At 41.4% G+C, this 21,858-nt stretch overlaps 1 protein-coding gene across 8 annotated transcripts in view; it reads left to right on the top strand.

The window, feature by feature from the left end:
* Nucleotides 1-21,858, top strand: part of synrg (synergin, gamma) — a 43,071-nt gene that overhangs the window by 15,649 nt on the left and 5,564 nt on the right. For 2 of the 8 annotated variants that reach the window (XM_014024099.1, XM_014024097.1), the window contains 14 exons: nucleotides 1,772-1,852; nucleotides 1,965-2,161; nucleotides 3,754-3,999; nucleotides 4,072-4,205; nucleotides 5,636-5,760; nucleotides 6,049-6,111; nucleotides 9,279-10,232; nucleotides 14,674-15,225; nucleotides 16,062-16,225; nucleotides 16,336-16,389; nucleotides 16,523-16,619; nucleotides 16,910-17,058; nucleotides 17,641-17,751; nucleotides 17,882-17,920. In XM_014024099.1, coding sequence (XP_013879553.1) covers nucleotides 1,772-1,852; nucleotides 1,965-2,161; nucleotides 3,754-3,999; nucleotides 4,072-4,205; nucleotides 5,636-5,760; nucleotides 6,049-6,111; nucleotides 9,279-10,232; nucleotides 14,674-15,225; nucleotides 16,062-16,225; nucleotides 16,336-16,389; nucleotides 16,523-16,619; nucleotides 16,910-17,058; nucleotides 17,641-17,751; nucleotides 17,882-17,920 — 2,966 coding nt within the window. The other 6 variants (XM_014024093.1, XM_014024095.1, XM_014024092.1 and 3 more) reach the window with 6 other exon arrangements.

Genomic DNA, 21,858 nt, shown 5'->3' with positions numbered 1-21,858 from the left:
TATATATATAAACCACAATAAACACTTAACTAAAAGTCTGCCTGAATAAAAATGTCTTAAGATATTTCTTAAGAGTCAGAATCTGAACAGCAAAGGGACAGAGGGAGAGCATTCCAGAGTCTCAGGACCACCTTGTGCTTTTTATTTGTGATATTTAGCTTCCCCTTGCTATGTGTTTTTGCCTAGTTCTACTAAAAATACAAAGGTAAATGAGTTGACTTTTTAAAATAATGCTAAATTCACAATGATGGGCTGAATAGATGCTTGATCTCGTCAGATATTGTAAGCCTAACAAAAAGATTCAATAGATAAACATGTTTGTATACAGGGGAGATTTGTAGTTATACTCCTAAAAGTTACTTTTTTTATCCGTGAGAATTTCTTTTGAGAAAATAGTTCCTACCATCTTTTTGCAAATAATATGAATCTAGCATTTTTTTAAGCTTTAAATAATTTCTTCTGTTTTTAAGAACACCCTGAAGCTCCTGAATAGCACAACTTTACAAAGAAAAAACAACAAATTTTGTTTTTTGTTAAAACCAGGCTGTTCCTCACTCACCCCTCCAGGCCCGTCACTGGAAGAGAAGCTCTTCTCCTCGTGCGATCTCACCGCTGATAAAACGGCTCACGTTAGTTTTAAATCCAGGCAGAGTTTGGCACAAATGGCTCCCAGAACTAAAGTCTCGTCCCAGTTTCACGCCAGCCCCAAAGCGAGGAACTGGGCAGCGGCCGCTGAGGACCTGAGCTCCACCTTCGACACTAAAAGTCTGCAAGAAGCCCCGGCGTCTCGGCCCGGCCCGCCGCCGCCGGCCGCCGGCCCGTCTGCTCAGAGCGGTAGTGAGAGCGGTGAGACTCATGCCTGTTTACTGGACTCCATAGCTGCCGCTTCTCTCCTTCGCTTCGCAGCAGAATTAACAAACAATCAAGGTTTTCGGCTCTCCTGGGGAAACGATTTCTCTAACTTTTAACATTTTGCTCCTCTTCTCTGTTTGGCTCATAAAACCATATTTTCATTTCATGCTTTTCCTTCAAATCAAACTGACATTTTCATCCTCACTGATTTTTTTTATAGAGGGGCAGTGAGTTTGATGCATATACCTTTCTATCTTGCTGCTCATATTTTGACGTAACGTATGTCTCTGTTGGTGAGACCTTGGAGTTCTGCCTGCTGTCTAATAAGCTACCTCTGTTTAAAACCAGACAGCGACCTCGGACGCATGCTGACTGCTTTGGTTTAACAGGGATGCGCATGGACTGGCAGATGCCACCGGGGGCTGATTGTGCATGCTACTCTGCATTTCCTTTGTGCTGTTATTTGTTTTCCCCGTGTCTGTCTTCCGTGTCATCAAGTAAAGTAAATAAATAAATAAATAAAATACAGCAGCTCATCACTCAGATTTGTTATAAGATTCATTCAGCTGCCTGATTGGATTGTTATGTTCCAAGTGGCAGCCTGGATAAAAGCAAGGTTTCAGAATGTGCCGAGCTGTTTTGATTTTCAGAGATGTCTGAGTAGTTAAATTAGATTTGTTTCCTTCTCATGATGCAGTCTCCTCTCCTCTCCTTGAAGCTGGATGATTTGTTGTCGTCTGATGTGGCAGGATTCTTGTGATTCAGTGCAGGAGGAGCGTGCATCTGCAGCGAGCCCTCCAGACGTCGAGCGTGTTGTTTTTGTTGAGTTCGATACGAGCTGCCAGACAGCTTGGACAGGACTTTAGCGGTAGCAGCTGACTGTTTGTTCTGTGTGTGTGTGTGTGTGTCTGTGTGACAGGTGGCGTTGGCGTGTACCCACAACAAGAGCACATCCAGTCCATGCTGCCATCCTGGATTTACAACGACAGCCTCGTCCCCGGTAAAAACATCCTCTGAAGCCGTTCCAGATCCGACCTGGTGTGCGGCATCGTGTTTTAGACGAGCTGCAGGATTTTTATTTTATTTTATTTTATTTATTTATTTTGTTTCAGACATGTTTAAGAAAGTTCTTGAATTCACCATGACTCCGGCAGGGATAGACACGGCCAAGCTCTACCCGATATTAATGTCGTCGGGCCTTCCCAGAGAGGCGCTGGGGCAGATCTGGGCGTCAGCCAATCGCACAACGCCTGGCATGCTGACCAAGGAGGAGCTCTACACTGTGCTGGCACTAATTGGCGTGGCGCAGGTAAACGCCGCCGTCGCAACTAATTATCCACTTAGAACGACTTCACTAATCTTCCCCATCAGCCTCGTCGCTTCCTCGCTGAAATCACACGAGCTGGAAGTGGAGGAAGAGCTGAATAAACCCCACAGCCTGCGAAGCGCTGCGAGCTCAGTATTTGGCCAAGTCCCCATCGGATCGGTTTGGCAGGAGGCTTCTTATCATCTTCTGTCCAAGTCTGTCACCATACCCACCCCCCCTCCCCCCGGGAGGATGTAAATCTGCAGGCAGCTCACGAAACTCCATTCTAGGACATATGAGTGCCTGCAGGAGAAATTATTTTATCCAAACATTGTTTTTTTTAAATCATAGCAGATTTCAGCCTCTGAGCTCCGCTTACGACTGAACAATTCAATCCTAAGAAGACACAATTTAATTTGAAACGCTTGTAAAATAAATTATAAGTGCCAATTTATAAGCACTGAAGCACATTTATAGCTGCCCTGCTAAAGTCTTTGTTCTGAAGCTTGTTGAGCAGCTCTGAAACAAAACATAAGCAAGGCAAGTTTATTCATATAAACAAATATAAGACAAGTCAAAGTGCTTTACATGATAAAAACATAAAAACAAGTACATTATAGTGACGTCACAAAGAAAAGCTGGACCACAAACTGAAATGAATGATGTTTCATCTAATACTTTAAATAAAGGCAAACAAATGGGTTATAAACTTGATTGTTTGGATTTGATACAAATTAAACGTGCATCAAATTATGGAAAAGTGTACTTTGAGTTTTGGTAGTGGAACATCACACAGTGTTGACAAAGTCTGCAAATAAACTATGAAAAGAATAATGGAGATGATTGGGATTTTGTTAAATGAGTAAACGCAGCTCTCAGGAGCTCTAATTGTAAATATTTTATTCTTTGCTTGGATAAATACAAAGTTGGAATTCGGGGCTGGATTGACATTCTTCAAAATTTTCTTCTGAAGTTTTTCTAGGTTAACTTTAAAAAGGTATAAAACAGAACTCATTTACGTTTTAAAAATTTGTTTTATAGAACATAAATAACCTAATTGATAAAGACAACATATGAAGTTTAGCATTGTAGAATCATTAGCATTCATTTCTTACCTTATATCAACAACTTTTATTATTTTTGTAAACATATTTTATAACAGTCCAGCAAATCCGTAAAAAATCTCTCACTATAAATAAAATGATCTAACTTTTAAAAAAATGCATACAGAAACGGATAAAGTTGATTCTTTGTTGTTCCACTCCAAAATTACTAAAAATTTTGAACTTATTTTTTTTGGCTTTGTAGTTGACTGTCATGAGAAGAATGCATGAAATTCAGAGACAAAATATTTTTGCATTTAAAGTATTGAAATTGGGGCCGGATAAAACTTTACTGAGGGCCAGATTTGGCCCATGGGCCTTCAGATTGACACATGCATAAAAAGTCATGAAAAAAGCATATAAATACTGGAGAATTCTGGTTTAATTATTTTTGTTGGTGTTTCTTGTAGCATTAATGTGTTTTTAATGCATCAGATCTTTAAAGATGATTTGTTGTTAGAATAAACAGAAAAAAAACCTGTTTTCTTTCAGAGTGGCCTCCCAGCCATGAATGTGGAGATCCTCAGTCAGTTTCCCTCTCCGCCCGTGCCCAACCTGCCAGCCTTGGCCATGGCCATGGCCCCCGTCATGCCCCAGCACCAGCAGCCCATCATGACCCAGCCCCCCGTCTCCATGTCCATGGTCACACCAGCAGCTCCAGTCATGGCTATGGCACCCACCGCGCCGGCGCAACCAGCGGCAAACACCAACTTCATCGCTAGTTTCCCTCCTGCACAGGTAACTTGTGCAGGCCTTTTTTTAAATATATCTGTATTCTACATTTGACTCACTAACAAGGCGTTCACGCAGGCGACCAAAACCGACGACGACGAATTCCAGGACTTCCAGGAGGCTCCGAAAGCAGGATCAGGAGACCAGGCCTTCGCTGATTTTCAGGGGGAGTCCGGAGCAAGTTTTCCCAGCAGCGGTGCTCACCGGAGCAGGTACAGAGTATCAGTGCAGCCAGGAGACGATCATTCTTTTTCATGTTTAATCTGATAAGTTTAAATTGTAACATTTATAACAGCCTTTAAAAAAATTAGGGATGTGCCATAACTTATTTTAAGAACCGATACCGATAACTTTCTCCTTCCAGCGGACGATAACCGATAATAATCGATAACATGCCAGGAAATAAGACAAAAACGGGTAAGATCATAACATAAATAAACAAGACCAAAAAAAAAAATCACACTGTAAATTAAATTATTTGAAATAAACTCTTAGCAAACAAACATTTCTTAAAGTGTATCAAAGAAAACAATTTCTCAAATGGCCATCTTTTTAAATAATTTTTATAATTATTAAAAAAAAAAATCATCATTTCCATCGTTAAAGTGCTCGAGATTGGCGTCCTCGCTGGCAATTTTTTGGATTTGTCCAAAGCCTCAGCAATGATTTAAGTCCCGATGAGGTCTTGAATGCTAGCTTGTTGTTGTTAGCATTTTAGCAGACGGACTCAGTGCTGCGTTCAGGAGGTAACGGACATTACACGTTCTCAAATTGGGAGTAGTTGTTCCGACCTATTTATGTTTATCGTTATAAAGTTTGTGTGTAACATACGGGGTTAATTGGTAAAATAATATCAATAATTTTTAAAATGACTGGTTATTTTTCAGCACGGAGTATTTTAATTATTTTTCTGGTTAGAAAGTTGGTTTTTCGGTCGTGCTGGACGGGAAGCGGCTTGACCAAAAAGGATAAAAATACTGTAAACACGCATACTCACCGCCTCGCTGGCAAATGTGAACATATATTATTGGTTCTGTTTGTTATGATATTGGACCGATAAGTATGACATCATAATTTACCTGACATCGGCTGATAACTATCGTGCACCCCAAAAAAAGCAATTACAGTAAACTGCATGCTGAGTTTTCCTGATAAATCTGTAACCTTTTGTTTTCCAGATGTGAATGTTGAGATAGTGTCAAATATTCATATTTTATAAAAATAATCATTTTGTGCTGTAAAATGATTTAGCTACACTTTAGCCTTAGTTTGGGATTTTAAAGTCTGTAAATATGAAATTAGCCTCGCATCTGTTGTCTGTTAACTTATTTACTCACCCACTTCTTGTTTTTTGCGTTCATCTTTTAGCAAATGGTAGCTATTATTACACTAAATTCCTTAAAAGTATGCTTTATTAGTCCTTTTTTTAAGACAAGGCAGCAGAACTTGCAAAATATGTAAATCAATCAATAAGTTTCCATAGAGAGTTATTTTTCTGTGTAAAACACAGGGAGGTATTTTTGTTTTGACTGTCTTAAGAAAATAACTGTTGCTCTCCAAATATTCCTTGCGCTCGGACAGTAATTAGATTAAGTCATTGGACTCGTCAGTACGTCTGATCATAGCTCCTCTGTCCCCGCAGCACTCCTGCCATGCTGACTCCAGTGTCTGGTTCCTCCTCTTCCTCGGTCACGTCCACCGATAAATACGCTGTGTTCAAGCAGCTGTCTGTGGATCAGCCCTCAGAGCCCGCACCTCCTGCCTCAGGTAACGTGTTGGACCTGCTGCCCACAGCGCTGTCTGCCCTTTACCAAGCACAGCCAGGTCTGAAAACACAGACATTTATAGCAGCAGTTACCGTCTTCAGATGTTTAAAGTGTGACAGGTTTTAAATTGTGATGCAGAAGAGACAAATTCCCAATTAGCTTTAATGATGTCTGTTTAATGGAAATGTTTAATCAGCCTAATCTTTTTTTTTTAACTCTAATTAACGATTAGTTGTGGTTTAACGTAGCAGACAGTGTTACCTCTTATTATTTCTTTGTCTTTATCCAGATGTTGGAGATAAATACAGTGTATTCAGACAGCTGGAACAACCTGCTGACAAGAAACCAGTTGGTAAGAAACTCACCTTTCATAATCTTTCTGTTCTGTCAGCTGAAAGTAATGCATCTTATTAAAGAAAGAAATCTAGAATTAGAATCAGTGACAGGGTTAAACGTTTTGTAAAAACTTGGGTGAAGCTGTCGCGTCACCACGATGCCATCTGTCGGTGTTTACGTTGTTCCTTGTTGTATGCGAGTCCGCGGTGTTGATCCCAGTTGTGTTTCCCGTCCATGTTCCATTAGAGCAGATTCTGATGGGGGCTGCTCTTACAACTCCAGTAAGTCATGCTTTGCAGTGACCTTTCTTTGGCATTGTCAGGCTCCATCTTCTCTAATGAGCCTATTAGTTACCTCTCTCTCTCTCTCTCTCTCTCTCTCTCTCTCTTCCACCCTACACCAGCAGCGTGAACAGACTCTCTATTCACTCTGTGCATATATTACACCTCCAGCAGCTGAAACTCAGGACATTTTGGGATCTGACTGGCTCATGGAAGAGTTGAAAACAATTAGAGATGCATCGATATGAAACTTTCAGCTGATATCCGATATAATTATTGCTGTTATGGCCGATAACCGGTATTACACAAACGCACAAATTATATTATACAAATGCGCACAAACAGACTTGAGTCTTTTTTTATTAGTGTAAATAAACGACCAGACATCTGACATGGCTCCTTCAGTTGTTCCTGGCTGTGCAGCGTCAATATCACTATCATGATCAAACAGATGTTGCTCAACCAACCATCTCCCCTCCCAAATCAGAAACTAAAGCTAAAAAGTGGGAAATCAATATCGGATGTTAATATTGGCCCAGCTTTACAAATCGGACCGATACCGATATTCTAAAAAAATGACCAATATCGGCCGATACTGATATTAATTAGGGATGTCCCGATCAGATACTCAGTATCGTATCGGTGGCAGATGTGGCCATTTTTTTGAAAATCGGGTAGAATCGGATTTAGTCAAGTGATCGGGCCGATCTAAATTTGGCGACAGTTTTCAGCATCATCATGCTTCACAACTGCCGTTAAGAAGTCAAGACGCACGCAAGTGTGTAACCATGTCCACAGTGTGGGAACACTTTTCAATGGAAAACAATGATGCTGAAACTGCATCTTGTAAAATCTGCAAACTGGATGTTTTTCGTGGTGGGAACAGCAGGGCTCGCTTTAATACTACCAACCTTGTCACTTGGAAAGAAATAAAGAAATAAAGCTATCGGATCGGTATCGGAAATACTAATCATTAAAAAAATCGGATTGTATCGGAAGCCAAAAAATCTGGATCGGGACATCCCTAATATTAATGCCGATATATCGTGCATCCCTAAAAACTAGGGATGAAAGATATATCGGTATTGAAATCGGTATCGGCCGATATTGATCATTTTTTCAAATATCGTATCGGTTCGATATGTAAAACTGAGCCGATATTAACGTCCAATATTGACTTCCCACTTTTTAGCTTTAGTTTCTGTTTTGGGAGGGGAGATGGTTGGTTGATCGACATCTGTTTGATCATGATAGTGATATTGACGCTGTGCAGCCAGGAATAACTGAAGTAGGGAGTCATGTCAGAGGTCTGATCATTTAGTTACGGTATCAAAAAAAGACCCAAGTGTGTTTGTGCGTATTTGTTTAACATAATTTGTGTGTTTGTGTAATATCGGTAAATATCTGTTATCGGCCATAACAGCAATAATTATATCAGATATTGTTATCGGCTGAAAGTTTCATATCGGTGCATTCCTACTAAAAACAATGCAAAAGTTTTTATTTGTACAGTGTTTGATACATTTTAGGTATTGATTTCAGTTCATCGGACAAAGAAAATGACTAAATTCAAACATTTTTACTGTTTTAGTTTCTCAGCTGTTCACTGCATGGTAGTGTGGATGTAAGATACTATCTCACTGGGCTGGGACTGCTGCTAGGTCAGAAGGTCGTTTCCTGGAAGGTTTTGCTGGGGAATCGTAGCCGGCATCTCAAACTCATTTCAAACCTTTCTTTATTTTGTCCTAAAAGTCTCCAAGAACACGAGAGGTAGAACCTTGTGTTCCCTTTAAAAGACAGACTGTAGGTGCAGAACACACCCTAACTTCAAATGCATCAAAAGTATTCAGTCAATCATAAAGCACAAAACATAAAATAAAGGTTTGTTAAATAATGGATAATATCAGCTGGCAGCGTGAGAACTTTTTTTTTTGTCAGACTCCTGGAAAATACCCATCTAATTAGCACTAATTTTAACATCACCAAATTTCCAAGCGTATGACAACCTTTCCAACTGTTCACCTACTTTTTATTCTTAATATTTCTCTGTATTTTTTTTATTTATCTATCCCTATAAAGAACCCAGGCAAACTAGGTATCAAAATTAACTTTGTGACATAAATGTTTCAAAAAGTGAAACATGAAATTGTCACACTCATCGTCACATTGCACTTAAAACAGAAATAGACCCATATTCGTTCTAATTCAGAACAAAAACTACAAGAAATGAAAGGAAAAGGATAATTTTATTGGATTAAAGAAGCAAATTTACCCTAGCTTTGTAATAATAGGTAAAATAATTCAGTTTTCCACTTTCAAAATTTGTCCCAAAGGCCTTGTTTAAGACTAAATAACCTTATAGACCAAGCAGCAGACACGCAGTAACCTTGATGTCAAGCTGCCTCACTATGAAGATCCTGCCGACCTCGAGGTGGCACTCAGTTCTCTTGAAAATCACAGAGACAAGCAAATTTGAATTAGATCCATGCAAGTTGTGCTACACTTGACACACAAAAAAAAACTGATTTTTAAAAAACTAGCCATGCAGAATGTGGTTCGCTGTTGCAGATACTCAGATTTTAAGCTGAAAATGTGCAAATTTTCTCCCGATTCCGAGTCTCCGACAGTCACAGCCCAGTGAAATACCACCTGTAGGTTGTGTGTCTGTATATAGCAAAGCTCTTTGTTGTGCAGTGAAGTGTGCTCTGCTCTGAACACTTTCAAGCCCACAGTTCATCACAAGACTGGAAGTTTATTTTCCTCAGTCGAGCCGAAGCTGCGCCAAATTCATCACCTCACGCTCCTTTTAGGATATGAAACTGAGTTGGTTGTAGCAGCTGAGGTTTTTTTTTTGTGTGTGTTTCTGCCTTTTACTCATCGTGAATCTTTTGTTTTTTTCCAGGGGAAGGATTTGCAGATTTCAAGTCCATCAACACTGATGACAGCTTCACAGACTTTAAAACCGCCGACAGCGTCTCTCCACTAGAGCCGTCCGATCAGGCCAAGATCTTTCAACCTGCCTTTCCCTCTGCTTTCCCAAACTCTCAGACTCTACAGCAACTTCCACAGCAGCAGCCAGCAGTGTCTGTTTCTCAGCCCAAAAACCCCCTCAACATGGCCGACCTGGACCTTTTCTCCTCCATGGCTCCCTCTGTTCCAGCCCCCACTGAGACAAAACCCAACCTGTTCCCCTCTGTGTCTGCATCCCCATCTTTAGTGCTCCTGCCTGGCGGAGCAAAACCTCCAGGAGGAGGCGCAGATGATTTTGGTGACTTTGCCCTCTTTGGCTCCTCGTCTGACACCACTCAAGCTCCAGCAGCAGGAGGGGCTGCAGCGGCGCCTCAGGACGACTTCGCAGACTTCATGGCGTTCGGCAGTTCTGGTGGAGAGCCGAAAGGCGAGAGTGGCGCGGGCGTCCAAGCGGAGACCTCCACGAAGCAGCCCCAGCAGAGCTCCGACAAGTACGACGTGTTCAAGCAGCTGTCTCTGGAAGGAGGCCTTTCCTACGACGACGCCAAGGAGAGCGGCGGCGGCTCCTTCTCCTCCCTCAGGAGCGACGCGGACGACTTCGCCGACTTCCAGTCGTCCAAGTTCTGCACGGCGCTGGGGGCTTCGGAAAAGACTCTGGTGGACAAGGTGTCCGCCTTCAAACACGGCAAGGAAGACTCCGCCTCCGTCAAGTCCCTCGACCTGCCGTCCATCGGCGGCAGCAGCGTGGGGAAGGACGACTCGGAGGACGCGCTGTCGGTGCAGCTGGACATGAAGCTGTCGGACATGGGGGGAGAACTGAAGCACGTGATGTCGGACAGCTCTCTGGATCTGCCCGGCCTCTCGGCCCACCAGCCCCCAGCTACAGGTGAGGAACTAGTGCGTTTGCTCTGGTGAGGCTCCTTACGGGTCGCACAGTGTTCAACTCGAGGCCAACCAGCCAGCCTCTCCGCCTCGACGGAGCCGCTCACGTTTAGAAAACACCAAACTAAAAGGTCAACGAGAAAGAAATGTGGCAAAACTCTGAAGACATATCAGATTAGAAGCTTCATTTTACATCTCATCATTATTTATTTATTTATTTATTTAATTATTTATTTGTTCATTCATTCATTCATCTCTTCTCTTCTTTTTAGTGTTTACCCTCTCCTCTCTTCCCTGAACACGTTATAATAACGATAATTTGATGGTTTGATAGTTTACAGATGAGATTGGCGGCGGTTGTGCGTTCGACCTTCGATTACTCTCTCGTTTGTTGCGTCTGCAGACTTTTACGCGTCGAGCAGTGTTACCAGATGAAGATGTTCGCTGTGGCGGTCTTCTTATTTATTCAGATCATGTTTTTTGCACAATCCCCCCACTCCAAATTTCACAAAAGCATCATTTTAGCTGCCGTGTTATTAAAAGGCAAACCGGGAAATATCATTTTGATTAGCTGGAAATGAAAGGTTACCCTTAAGAGATTCTGCATGCAGAACCTGGGGAGAATGATTTTTATAAGATTACTGGATGCAAGTTAAATTTCAGATGTGAGTGCTTGAATGTGAGTGCATGTGTTTCTCTTTGTATCTATAAAAATGACTGTGTTGCTCTGCAGTATTTTCAGTCCAGCTGTGCGGTGATTTTGGATCGAACAAGACTCTAATTACGAGATTCAGTCTTTAAAGCTGTCTCTCTCTTTTTTTTCTTCCTCGTGTTTCAGTGAACATGTTAATGTCAGTTTAATAAAAGGAAATCAGCTCAGTTTTAAAAAAAACATCAGGTAATTTACACGTCAGCACTTCTTTCTCTCCTCTCCCCAAAACCTAATTATTTATTCGTCGAGCATCTCACCTCCACATCACGACTCACGTTTCATTGCAATCCACAGGTTGGCAGGTGAACACTTTGCAGCTCAAGCGTTTGTTGCTTTTGCTTTTATTTGAAAAATTCTGGCAGTTTTTGAGAGTCTAAGATGCAAAGTCTTCACCTGATAACATTCATGCTGATCAGAATTCCCCAAATTATTATTATTTTACCCGAGGAGTTTAGAAAGGATAAGAATAAAAATGTAAACCCCTCCCCACTTTGCCTTGTTTCAGTCCAGCTCTTCTGCACCGAGAGCAAAAGCTGATTTTGTAGAGACGCAGTGAACCTGGTAAAGACAAACATCATGCTACAGTAACCAGTGTTTCCACTCCACTTTTCTTTAAATTATTTTGTTTTTGGAGAGCTTTGGGACTAACATGTCGTTAAATGTAGCGGGCCGAGCGAAATTGAGCACCTCACTGTGTTTAAGAGATGTTTGTAATCTTAAAGAGACAGTATTTTTGTGAGGTTCCTTTTGAGGAATCAGATTTATTTATTTAGTTTTTTTTTTTTTGTCCTGTGAAACGGCTGCATAAATTTATCTGGTGTGGCTCTACGGTCCTGCTCTCTCAGAACGTAATGAAGTTAGTGTTACCCTTCCTGCCTTGCTTTTTTTCCTGCAGTGTGCCTGCTTTTATTTATTTATTTATTTATTTTCAATTTGTGAAATTGACAAGAACACAGTACAGAATAAGCATTGTATGCATAAAAGTATTGCAAGTTGTTTTTAATCCAAGGAGAAATGTATACAAACAGATTTAATAGTGTATTTTTATTACAAGGATATGAATTCTTTAATTTTGTGGCTTCAAAGACTCTTTGGTCTTGTTGTGATCGACATTTGTGTAGGTTAAAGATTTAGGCTAATGTGAATTGATAATTAAATGTATTGTTTGTGTTCATTAACCTGCTTTGACAGTCTCTGTAGCAAAGGGGAAAAAAAGGATACTGTCTCTTTAAATCTGTGCTTGCATCTGTGATTGGATGTAATTAAGACCCCGCCCCCCTCTGGGATATCAGGTGTACGATAGCCCTCTTTGTTTTCTGTAACCCTTTGAGTGCTTGAACAGCATCACATTTTTACAAGCAGATGCATTAATCTCTTCTTATGTATCTGTTTATTCTTTATCATGGATCCTAAACGACTTTCTGGGGAAAAACACTTAATCTTCCTTAAACAGTGATTTTTGTGCCAGTCTTTCCTATCAGGTCCTCAAAGGGTTAACGCTTCCTGTCTTGTTCTTTAAATTATCTTTTCAACCACACTTTCCAAAGTGTTCTGTATTCAAAACACCTGTTTTCTTCTAGTCCAAGTTTGTCATTTCCCCCCCAAAACTACTGATTCTAGTATGTGAATGTGCCTTCTCTCTGCTTCTTTATACTCGGGTTCTGTTGGTTTACCTTCCTGCTGTTTGTTTTTTTTCTCCTGAATGCATGCTCCTGTAATCTAAATGACTGAAATCTAATTTTACAAGTGTTAGTTTGACAAACCTCTTGTAACGATAGACCTCTTCTTGCACAGTACTTTGTGACTTTCTCTCTTTCTCTCTACTGATGTTGTCGTAATAAACATTACTATTGGTATTGCTAAAATGCCTGCCGTCTTTTTTTTCTCCTTTTCTTTGCTTCCCTACGAGGCTTAACGTAGTTTGATCGCACGAAGCTCGCAGCAGTAGGTCCTTGTCAATTTCACAAATTGCTTTTCTTTTTTTTTTCTTTTATTCTGTCTGTCACGCAAAATAGGAAGGGTTCAACAAGTGAGGTTGAGGGAAACCTGAGTCTTTATGTTGACAAATACAGCTGTCAGATAATATTAGCTTTAAAAGCAAAGGTAATGGAGCACGTGTAGCGACAGCAGAGAGGTTTTCTTGGTCCTATCGGTGACCACACGGAGAGGAATTTCCTTCAGATTGTATTTAAAGAAATCAAATGAGTCAGCTGAGCTGTTTGTCACCAGCAACAACATTATGCAGCCAAAAAAAACGGGAGAAAAGCAGCTTTAATGTAGCAGTCGGATGAATGTTATTCACCCCCGGCATTAAAATAACGAGATATTTTATTAAGCAGAATTCTCCACAGTGTGGGAGGGAGCATGTCTTTCTCTAACACAGTGGGTAGGTATTACTGTCAGGATTAAAAAAAATCAGCTAAATGCAAAATTAGTTTCCCCGTCTTTAAAGCACAAAATATTTGACGGGTGTGGGAGTCATATTACGGCTGCTTCCACAGATAAAAGAGGGGAACCGTGGACAAATTTTGGTCTGTGGTGTTTCTACAGCTGCTGTTCTCTGGAGAAGCTGAACTCTGGAGTAGAAATATGAAGGAGGGAGGAAGTGTCCATCCAGAACGTAAAGGACATGAAACTGAAATAATGAAGTGGAAAAAGCTGGTTTTAACATTACGTTAAGAACAGCACATGTAGTTTACCGTTGAAATCTAAAGCACAACTTCACATTTAAGGGTAGAAATCTTTAATGAAACAGTAAACAGGTGCCTTTCTATCCATCCAGGCCACTCAAAGTCTTTCATATACAGTACTCTGCTACATCTCTACAAAAATAGTCTGACTAAATCATTCTCTAGGGTCCAATAATCACATTCGTACACCAATGAGGTACTTCAGTGGCAATGAGGGCTTCAGCGTCTTGCCCAGGGGCTCCATAATGGTGGAATCGAACCTTTAACTCTTTTGTTGGAGGATGATTGTTCTAACCACTGAGCCACAGTCGCCTCCCCGGGTGTAAAATAATTACTAGGCGTGTAAATCAGCAGCTTTATCACAATGCGATATTACATCGATATGTTTGGATGACGATTCGGTCTGTCGTGATACAAATATCTATTAAGTTCAATTCACATGTCTGCGATCGATATAAAGCGATATCATACGCCCACCTAACATAATGACTGTGTTAGGTGGGTGTATGATATTGATTCCCATCAAGCATGCGATGACCATATAGATCAACATTTTCATTTTGCCTCGATATAACTGAATCATGAACCATTCAAATCGATATATTGATATAGATCGATGTATTTTTACACCCCCTAATAATTACTGATGAAATTTGATCATCCACGGCTAATAAAGAGTACATGTAAGAAAATCCTCTTAAAAGCAGGCTGCTGACCAAAAATTAGCATAGATGCTAACATACACTGAAAAAGCCATAAACAACTGATAGTTAGCATTTTTCGGCTGTGTCAAAGGCATTACAAAAGACACTCATGTTCTGATAACTTTATTATTTATAGACATGGGGGCAGCTTAGTGATGAGGCCCGAGTGTGTCTTTGAGTTCAGACTGATAGTTGAGGTACAAAATGTTTCATAATGTTGGTGAAATGATTAAGGTTCTCGAAGCCTAGCAGACCTGCAGAAGTTTTACTCCTCTTTCTCCATCGATAACACCTGTACTGTTCCCAGGAACCACTTGAATGTATGTGCTGTCGTTGCAGAAGGAGATGACATGAAATTTGACCCCTTTGGGACGTCGGGTCTCAGCAGCCTGGCCAGCTACGACTGGTCAGAGCAGGAGGACAGTCAGCAGAACGAGCTCAGGAGGTCCCACGCCTCAGAGGGAGCTTCCTTTCCAGCTTTAGTCCCACCTCAGAGGCAGGAACTCGGCTTCGGCAGCACTGAAAGCATCACAAACGGCTCCACAGCAAAGATCACCGCCTTCTTAACCGTAGAGACCGGCTCGTCTGCAGGGGACAAGTTCAAGGCCTTCGCCGACTTTGGCTCTTCCGATCGAGGCGTCATCGATAACGACGACGACTTCGGAGACTTTGCCAGCACGGTTTCTGAGAAATCGGACTCGCCTGCTGCCGCTGCAGAGGCAGGGTCTGAAGGAAGCCAAACCGAGGCCTCAGAGGAGTTCAGCGCCTTCCAGGGGGATAAGCCTAAATTTGGCAAGTCTGACTTCCTCAAAGCCAGTGCTCAGGCCAAAGTCAAGTCCAGCGAGGAGATGATCAAGAGCGAGCTCGCAACCTTTGACTTGTCTGTTCAAGGTGAGTCATCCTCCTAATTTACTACCTCTGGGTATTTATATTTATATTTATATTTATATTTATATGGGTAGTCTTCAGTTCTAAAGCCAGTGACATTTTTCAAAGACTTTCCTGTCGAGCATCTTTTTTCCAGTCTTCCTCTCCTCACTGTCCCACTGCTGCTCTGTAATCGAGCCGTCAGACATTAGATGGTGGTGTTGCCATGACAGTCCCGCTCTAATGGCAGCGGCTGCTGAGATGGATTATCAGAGGCCAACAAATCCATAAACAGAAATTAACCGTAACGACTTTAAGGCCGCTCATTCTTTTAACCGCCGTTTGCCGGCGTTGCGTTCCGCCAGCAATTAATTACAGTTTCCTGCATGGAGATAAAAAGCCTCAGTTTTCCTCTCCCCGTCTCTGGATTTAATTAGTCTGAAGAAGAGGACTTCACTTTGGCAGTGATCTGACCACACTGGTTGTGGGACAGTGACGCACGCCTCTGCAGGTTAGAGTTAGGGGTAGATTACCTGTCTCTGGTCAATCCTCACACACATGCTTTAAACTCAAGTAGACAAGTGTTGGCTCGTGTTTGTGGATGTTTTTGTTGTGGCGCCTTGGCAGGATTGTCTCTGTGAATCCCTGTGAATTATTCATAACAGTGTATTAGTGGGTCTGTTTCATACCTAATTATTGTTTGTCAGAGCTGAAGCGTTTACTCATCCAGCGCTCGTCTGGGAGGAACTGGCCACAACAAAAAGGACAGCAACCCTGCTCACGAACAAACGTCGCCCAGCTCAGGTTGAGTTCCTGAATTCTGTGTTTGAGTTTGTCTCAGATGTTATTAATCCCCTCAGGTTCCCACAAACGCAGCCACAGTTTGGGCGAGAAAGAGATCGGACGCTCACCCCCGTCTCCGGCCCCGGAACAGCCTTTCAGGGACCGCTCCAACACGCTGAACGAGAAGCCCACCCTGCCCGTCATCAGGGACAAGTACAAAGACCTGACGGGGGAGGTGGAGGTGAGCAGGTCCTCCACAGACAAACAGAAACCGGCGAAGCTGCAAAATAACGGCTTTCCTTCTGTTTCGCATTTGTGCTCACGTGAGATCATTATGTTGTGTTGTTGCAGGAAAGTGAGCGTTACGCGTACGAGTGGCAGAGGTGTTTGGAAAGTGCTCTGGAGGTTTGTTTGCCACATTTGTTTTGTGACTAAACTCTAAAACTAATAGAGAATACCCTCACGAGGCTTATTTTGTGCGAACGGTAAGAACGACGAACAAAATCCACAACGCCGACTCCTGTCTCTCCACATTAAGGTCATCACCAAAGCGAACAACACCTTGAACGGGATCAGCAGCTCCTCTGTCTGCACCGAGGTCATCCAGTCCGCTCAGGGCATGGAGTACCTGCTGGGTGAGAAACCAGGCCTTCTGCACACACATCAGAGTCCTGAACCGTGAAACCAGAACAGCTGCCCAGTTCATAGAGGCGGTCATAATTAAAGTAGAATAAAAATGCAGCTAAAAAGAGAGCAGAATAAAAGCAGCTAGCTGAGGTAAGACAGGTAGGAACATATTAGGAATTAAATCTTTCTGTTAAATTTTGACCTTTGCATATAAAGTCCGACACACTAAGAAAAGAACCTGAAGAGACGAGACAAAACGGGACATTTTGTTTGACGTTCTGCGTGTTTCGTCCCTCAGGCGTGGTGGAGGTGTATCGCGTCACCAGGCGCGTGGAGCTGGGCATCAAGGCGACAGCGGTCTGCTCCGAGAAGCTGCAGCAGCTGCTGAAGGACATCAGCCGCGTGTGGAACAACCTCGTCAGCTTCATGTCGCTGGCCAAGCTTGTTGTAAGATGATTTGTTAACGCAGACGTGTTCTACCACACCTGCTGACAGCGTATCAGAGGTCGAATCACAAATTCTCCTTCTAACACAAAGTGTGGTTGCTCTGTTGAAAAAAAATCAATGATTCATTGATTTAAACGCAGTGCTGCTCAAGTTTTCTTGTTGGGCCAGTTTTCACATTACAAAAGGTGCATAGATTTATTTATTTATTTGCAAGAGTTTTATAAAACAGACTCATAGCTGCAACTGCAGCCCATCATCCTCCCCAAACTGCATTGCATCAGTAAAAAAAGGCAATGTGCTTAGTAAAAAATGCAATAACCTTATACAACTTTTTAAATAATTATCAGTTTTCACATGTCACAAACAACAACTTTAGAAAAAGAGAGGCTTAAACATGAGATGTGTTTATTTTTACTCTCTGAGTTAAAGTTATGCAAAGTCTGTAAAAATGTTGATGCTGCAAGGAGATATTTTATGTAAGCAGCGCTGTTTTTACAAGAACAGAAGTGACTACATCTTGCCCTGCAGCTGGAAGTAAATTGTGGTTGTGTTATATTTGTGTGTGTGTGTCTGTGTGTGTAGCCTGATGAAAGCTCCCTGGATTTCTCCTCGTGTATTCTGAGGCCCGGTATCAAGAATCCCAAAGAGCTGGCTTGTGGAGTCTGTCTGCTCAACGTTGACGCTCGCAGCAAGGTTTGTTGTGCACAAACGCACACGGAATGAGCAGCTGCAGAAAATGTCCTCGTACTCGTCCACCTCAAACACCAACTGACCTTTATTTATTTATTTTTGTTTTGTTTTGTGACTTTGAAACGTTTTGCAGAAGAAAGAGGGAAGCGCTATTGGACGTCTGTTAAAAAGAGTATGAGACTGTGTCATCCAAACTCATTTCATTCTTCTTCCAGTCTGGGTTTATCCTCCTCTTTCTGGGGCCAAAGTGACAAAAACACTTAAAACTTAACGTAAAACCTTATTAGCTTCACAGCTCTCTGGAAAGGATTTGCTCTTTTCCCCTTTCCGGTGTGCATGTTGAGCTTTTTTCTCCTCTGAGTTCATTGAACAACGATCACGTGCACAAATCAGTTAATTAGCTACAACCTTCCCGTTTAGTGACACAAGCAAATTTTCTGATCTATGATTAAAGCTGATGTTAGCTCGATGAATTAAACGTCTTCTTTTTGTTTCCAGCCCACTGGTTTGGTAACATCCAGTCGTTTTTGTAAACTTGTGAGCAGCTGAGTGAATTTTTGCTGTTATCAAAAAGGCCGTATTAGTTTATCAACCCAACTATAACCACAGACTCTTATTTTGGTGGTAAAAATGAAAAAGTATTTCATTAAGTGCCAAACAAAAGTAGTTGTTTAAATGCACTCTAATCAAAAATATATATAAATTGATAGGAACACATTTCAAATAGGTGTAAAAAAAAATAAATAAATCATCCTTACAGAGAGTTCTGTGCACGTTAATAACTAAAATAAATAAATAAAAATAAAGATGAGCTGCTTTTCCTGCTTCATCTGTCCTGTTTGAGTCTGTCTGCAAATGTGCAACTAAAACTGCTTTTTATTTAAAATACAGCCCAGCTGAGCTGCTGGCTGTGATTATTTTACAGGATGACGTTGAGCTGAGTTGTTTTATTTTAGTTTAGATTCCCTCTCCTGTCTGCTCACAGAAACAACATATTGATGTTTTAGAGTCGGAGCGCAAGAAGTGGGAGGAAAAGATTGTATTTGGAGCTGAATCTGCCTGAAAGAGTACATAGACTGAGAATAAACTCAGACATACCAAAATAAAAAACGTATTTAGTGGCAGCATCTAGAAACACTTTAGGCTTTATTTGTTAGGAAATAAAATCACCAGCTGTTGTAAAAACTTACTAAAACTTACTAAAATGTAACAAAGACAAGAAAATTACATTTTTTGTGTGCAATTTGTTGTTAAAGTAGCCAAACTATAGCTAAAGCAAAAAATTAGCATAACCATAACTTAAAGCTGAAATTAGCAAAAGTGGCTGAAAGCTGAAATTTGAAACAGTAGGTAAAGTTACACTTAGCAAAACAGAAGAAAAAGCTTAGTGTCAAAACAGCGCCTAAAGTGTAACTGTAGGAAAAACCTAGCAAAACTAAAATAAGCAAAAAAAAAAGGTAGCTAAAACTTGCTAAACAGTAGCAAAAGGGTAAAATTCACAAAACCACATGTAAAAGTAAAAATGAGCCTACCCGTAGCTAAAAGCAAAATCTATCAAAACTGCAGCTAAATGCAAAAATGAACATAATCATAACTGAAAGCTAAAATTGTAGCTGAAATTAAGAAAAAAAACAGTAGCTAAAAGCTAAACCTCACAAAACCAGTTAAAATTAGCAGAGCAGAAGAGAAAGTGTGTTTAAAAAGCAGCTAAAGCCCAACTGTTTGAAAAAACTAACCAAAGCTAAAATAAGCACAACAGTAGCTAAAAGCTAAAATTTACTAAACCGCAGGTCAAAGTTAACATCAGCTTAACTATAGCTACAATCTAAATGTAGTAAAACTGTAGCTGAATGCAAACATAAACAAAACCAACACTAAAACCTAAAATAGCTAAATGTAATTAGTAAGGCAGTAGCTAAAAGCTAACAATTTGAGTATTTCAGATTATTTCTATACATCTCAATGTATTTTTTGGGGAAAATCTTTGAAAATAAAATAAAATTATTCAAAAAGTATAAATTTTACAAATACTGAAAGTATTCTCCGTACTCCTGATCAACCCGAACCTTTTGATGTTGTAATAAATAAATAAAACAGCTCACAGAATCATCGTTAAATCCTAATTTAAACCGCTTTAGGTCACTTCTTGACTATAACTGTCTTCAGACATCAGGTAGTTTTCATGTAGAAGTGAAGGAAATGAAAGCTGGACAGAGCCGCTCCGGTACAGGTTCTGATCTGTGAACGGACCGTCACTCTTCAGACGTGAGGTCAGGCTGTCGACACTCAGCTCCCTATCAGAAATGAAGTGGAGAGTTGTCACTTTGGCACCTCAGGGTGGGCTTTGGCTCTCTGGGATTGGTTCTTTAAGGTGATAGGGCTCGTTTAATTTAAACTTTTTTTTTCTTTCACCTGCACCTGAAGGTAACCGCTCACCTGCCCTCTTCCAGCTAACATCCATCAGTGTTTCTAATAGCTGTTTTCTGGCTGTGGCTGTGTGCTCTCTCTCTGCCCGGCTGTGATTCTCCTCAGCGTGGGTGATGATCGGTGCTCTCGGAGCCTGAGGTTTGAACCGGTGGTGCTGATTGTTTCCTCGTCATCCATCTGCTGCTCTGCCGGAGCCAGATGGATGGTCCGGGCACAGATATGGCTGACTGCAAGGCATCTCCACTACGAGCAGATGTGGCTTAAACATTAGTCAGGAGTCAGGGAGATAATAGACCCACACACACACACACACACACACACACACACACACACACACACACACACACACACACACACACACACAGTCTCGTGTGCGCAGATGCAGGCTGAAATTTATGCTGTTTTGTTTAGTCTCTGTGCCACCAGGAGTAGATTAATAATGCATTTTTTAATTATGTTTTCAGCAGAGCCACGCTGGTAGGAACACATAAAAGCCACGTGGCGACTCGGCGTATAATGAAGTGAAAGAACAGCAGCAGACGCCACTGATTGGTGTATTGTCCTTCAGTGAAGAAGTGCTGATTTGTTTGTGGCACCAAAATTAGAGCGGGCAGGAGAAGTACAAGAGGCATTCGAGGCTTTATTATTTACAGAGAAATAAAAAAAACTATCTTCAGATTTAGTTTCAGCGCGTCCCTCTCAGGCAGACTGCCAGTTTACTGAATGCTGGGACAGAATTGTATCTGTTTGGAGGGATGACACTCAGCTACTACCATAGCAATCCATCCATCCTTTTGTAGGTCTGTCACAGTTATAAATTGTGCTGGACGATAAATTGTCTCAGAAATTATTGCGATAAACAATAATATCATTTGGAGACTGATTTAACCTAATACAATGATACCAGAAACACACACACCCCTGCTTACAAAGCTTATGAAATTCACGTGTAAAAAAAGGTTCTGGACTGGATATTTAGAAAACAACACACAACAACAACAACAGCTGCAGAAGCTGTAAAATCACTTCTGCCTCCTCAGTCCCAGCTGGCTCCATCTGTCCTGCAGAGGAGCAGCTCCTGACCTGAGAGTTCACTCAAAACAAGTAATGATTATCAACCTCATTTTGATTCATCATGGGATTCATTCATTTACTGATTAATGTGACAGGCCTATCCATCCATCCATCATCCATCCATCCATCATCCATCCATCCATCATCCATTCATCCATCCATCATCCATTCATCCATCCATCATCCATCCATCCATCCATCATCCATTCATCCATCCATCATCCATCCATCCATCATCCATCCATCATCATCCATCCATCCATCCATCATCCATCCATCCATCATCATCCATCCATCATCCATCCATCATCCATCCATCCATCCAACGTCCATCCATCATTCATCCATCCATCATCCATCCATCCATCATCCATCCATCATCCATCATCCATCCATCATCCATCCATCATCCATCCATCCATCATCCATCCATCATCCATCCATCCATCATTCATCCATCATCCATCCATCATTCATCCATCATCCATCATCCATCATCCATCCATCCATCATCCATCATCCATCATCCATCCATCCATCATCCATCCATCATCCATCATCCATCCATCATCCATCCATCATCCATCCATCCATCATCCATCCATCATC

This window comes from Austrofundulus limnaeus, unplaced genomic scaffold, assembly GCF_001266775.1.
Source record: "Austrofundulus limnaeus strain Quisiro unplaced genomic scaffold, Austrofundulus_limnaeus-1.0 Scaffold407, whole genome shotgun sequence".
Taxonomy (NCBI): Eukaryota; Metazoa; Chordata; class Actinopteri; order Cyprinodontiformes; family Rivulidae; genus Austrofundulus; species Austrofundulus limnaeus.
The sequence above is the reverse complement of the archived record's forward strand: the minus strand, read 5'-3'. Positions and strand labels throughout refer to the sequence as shown.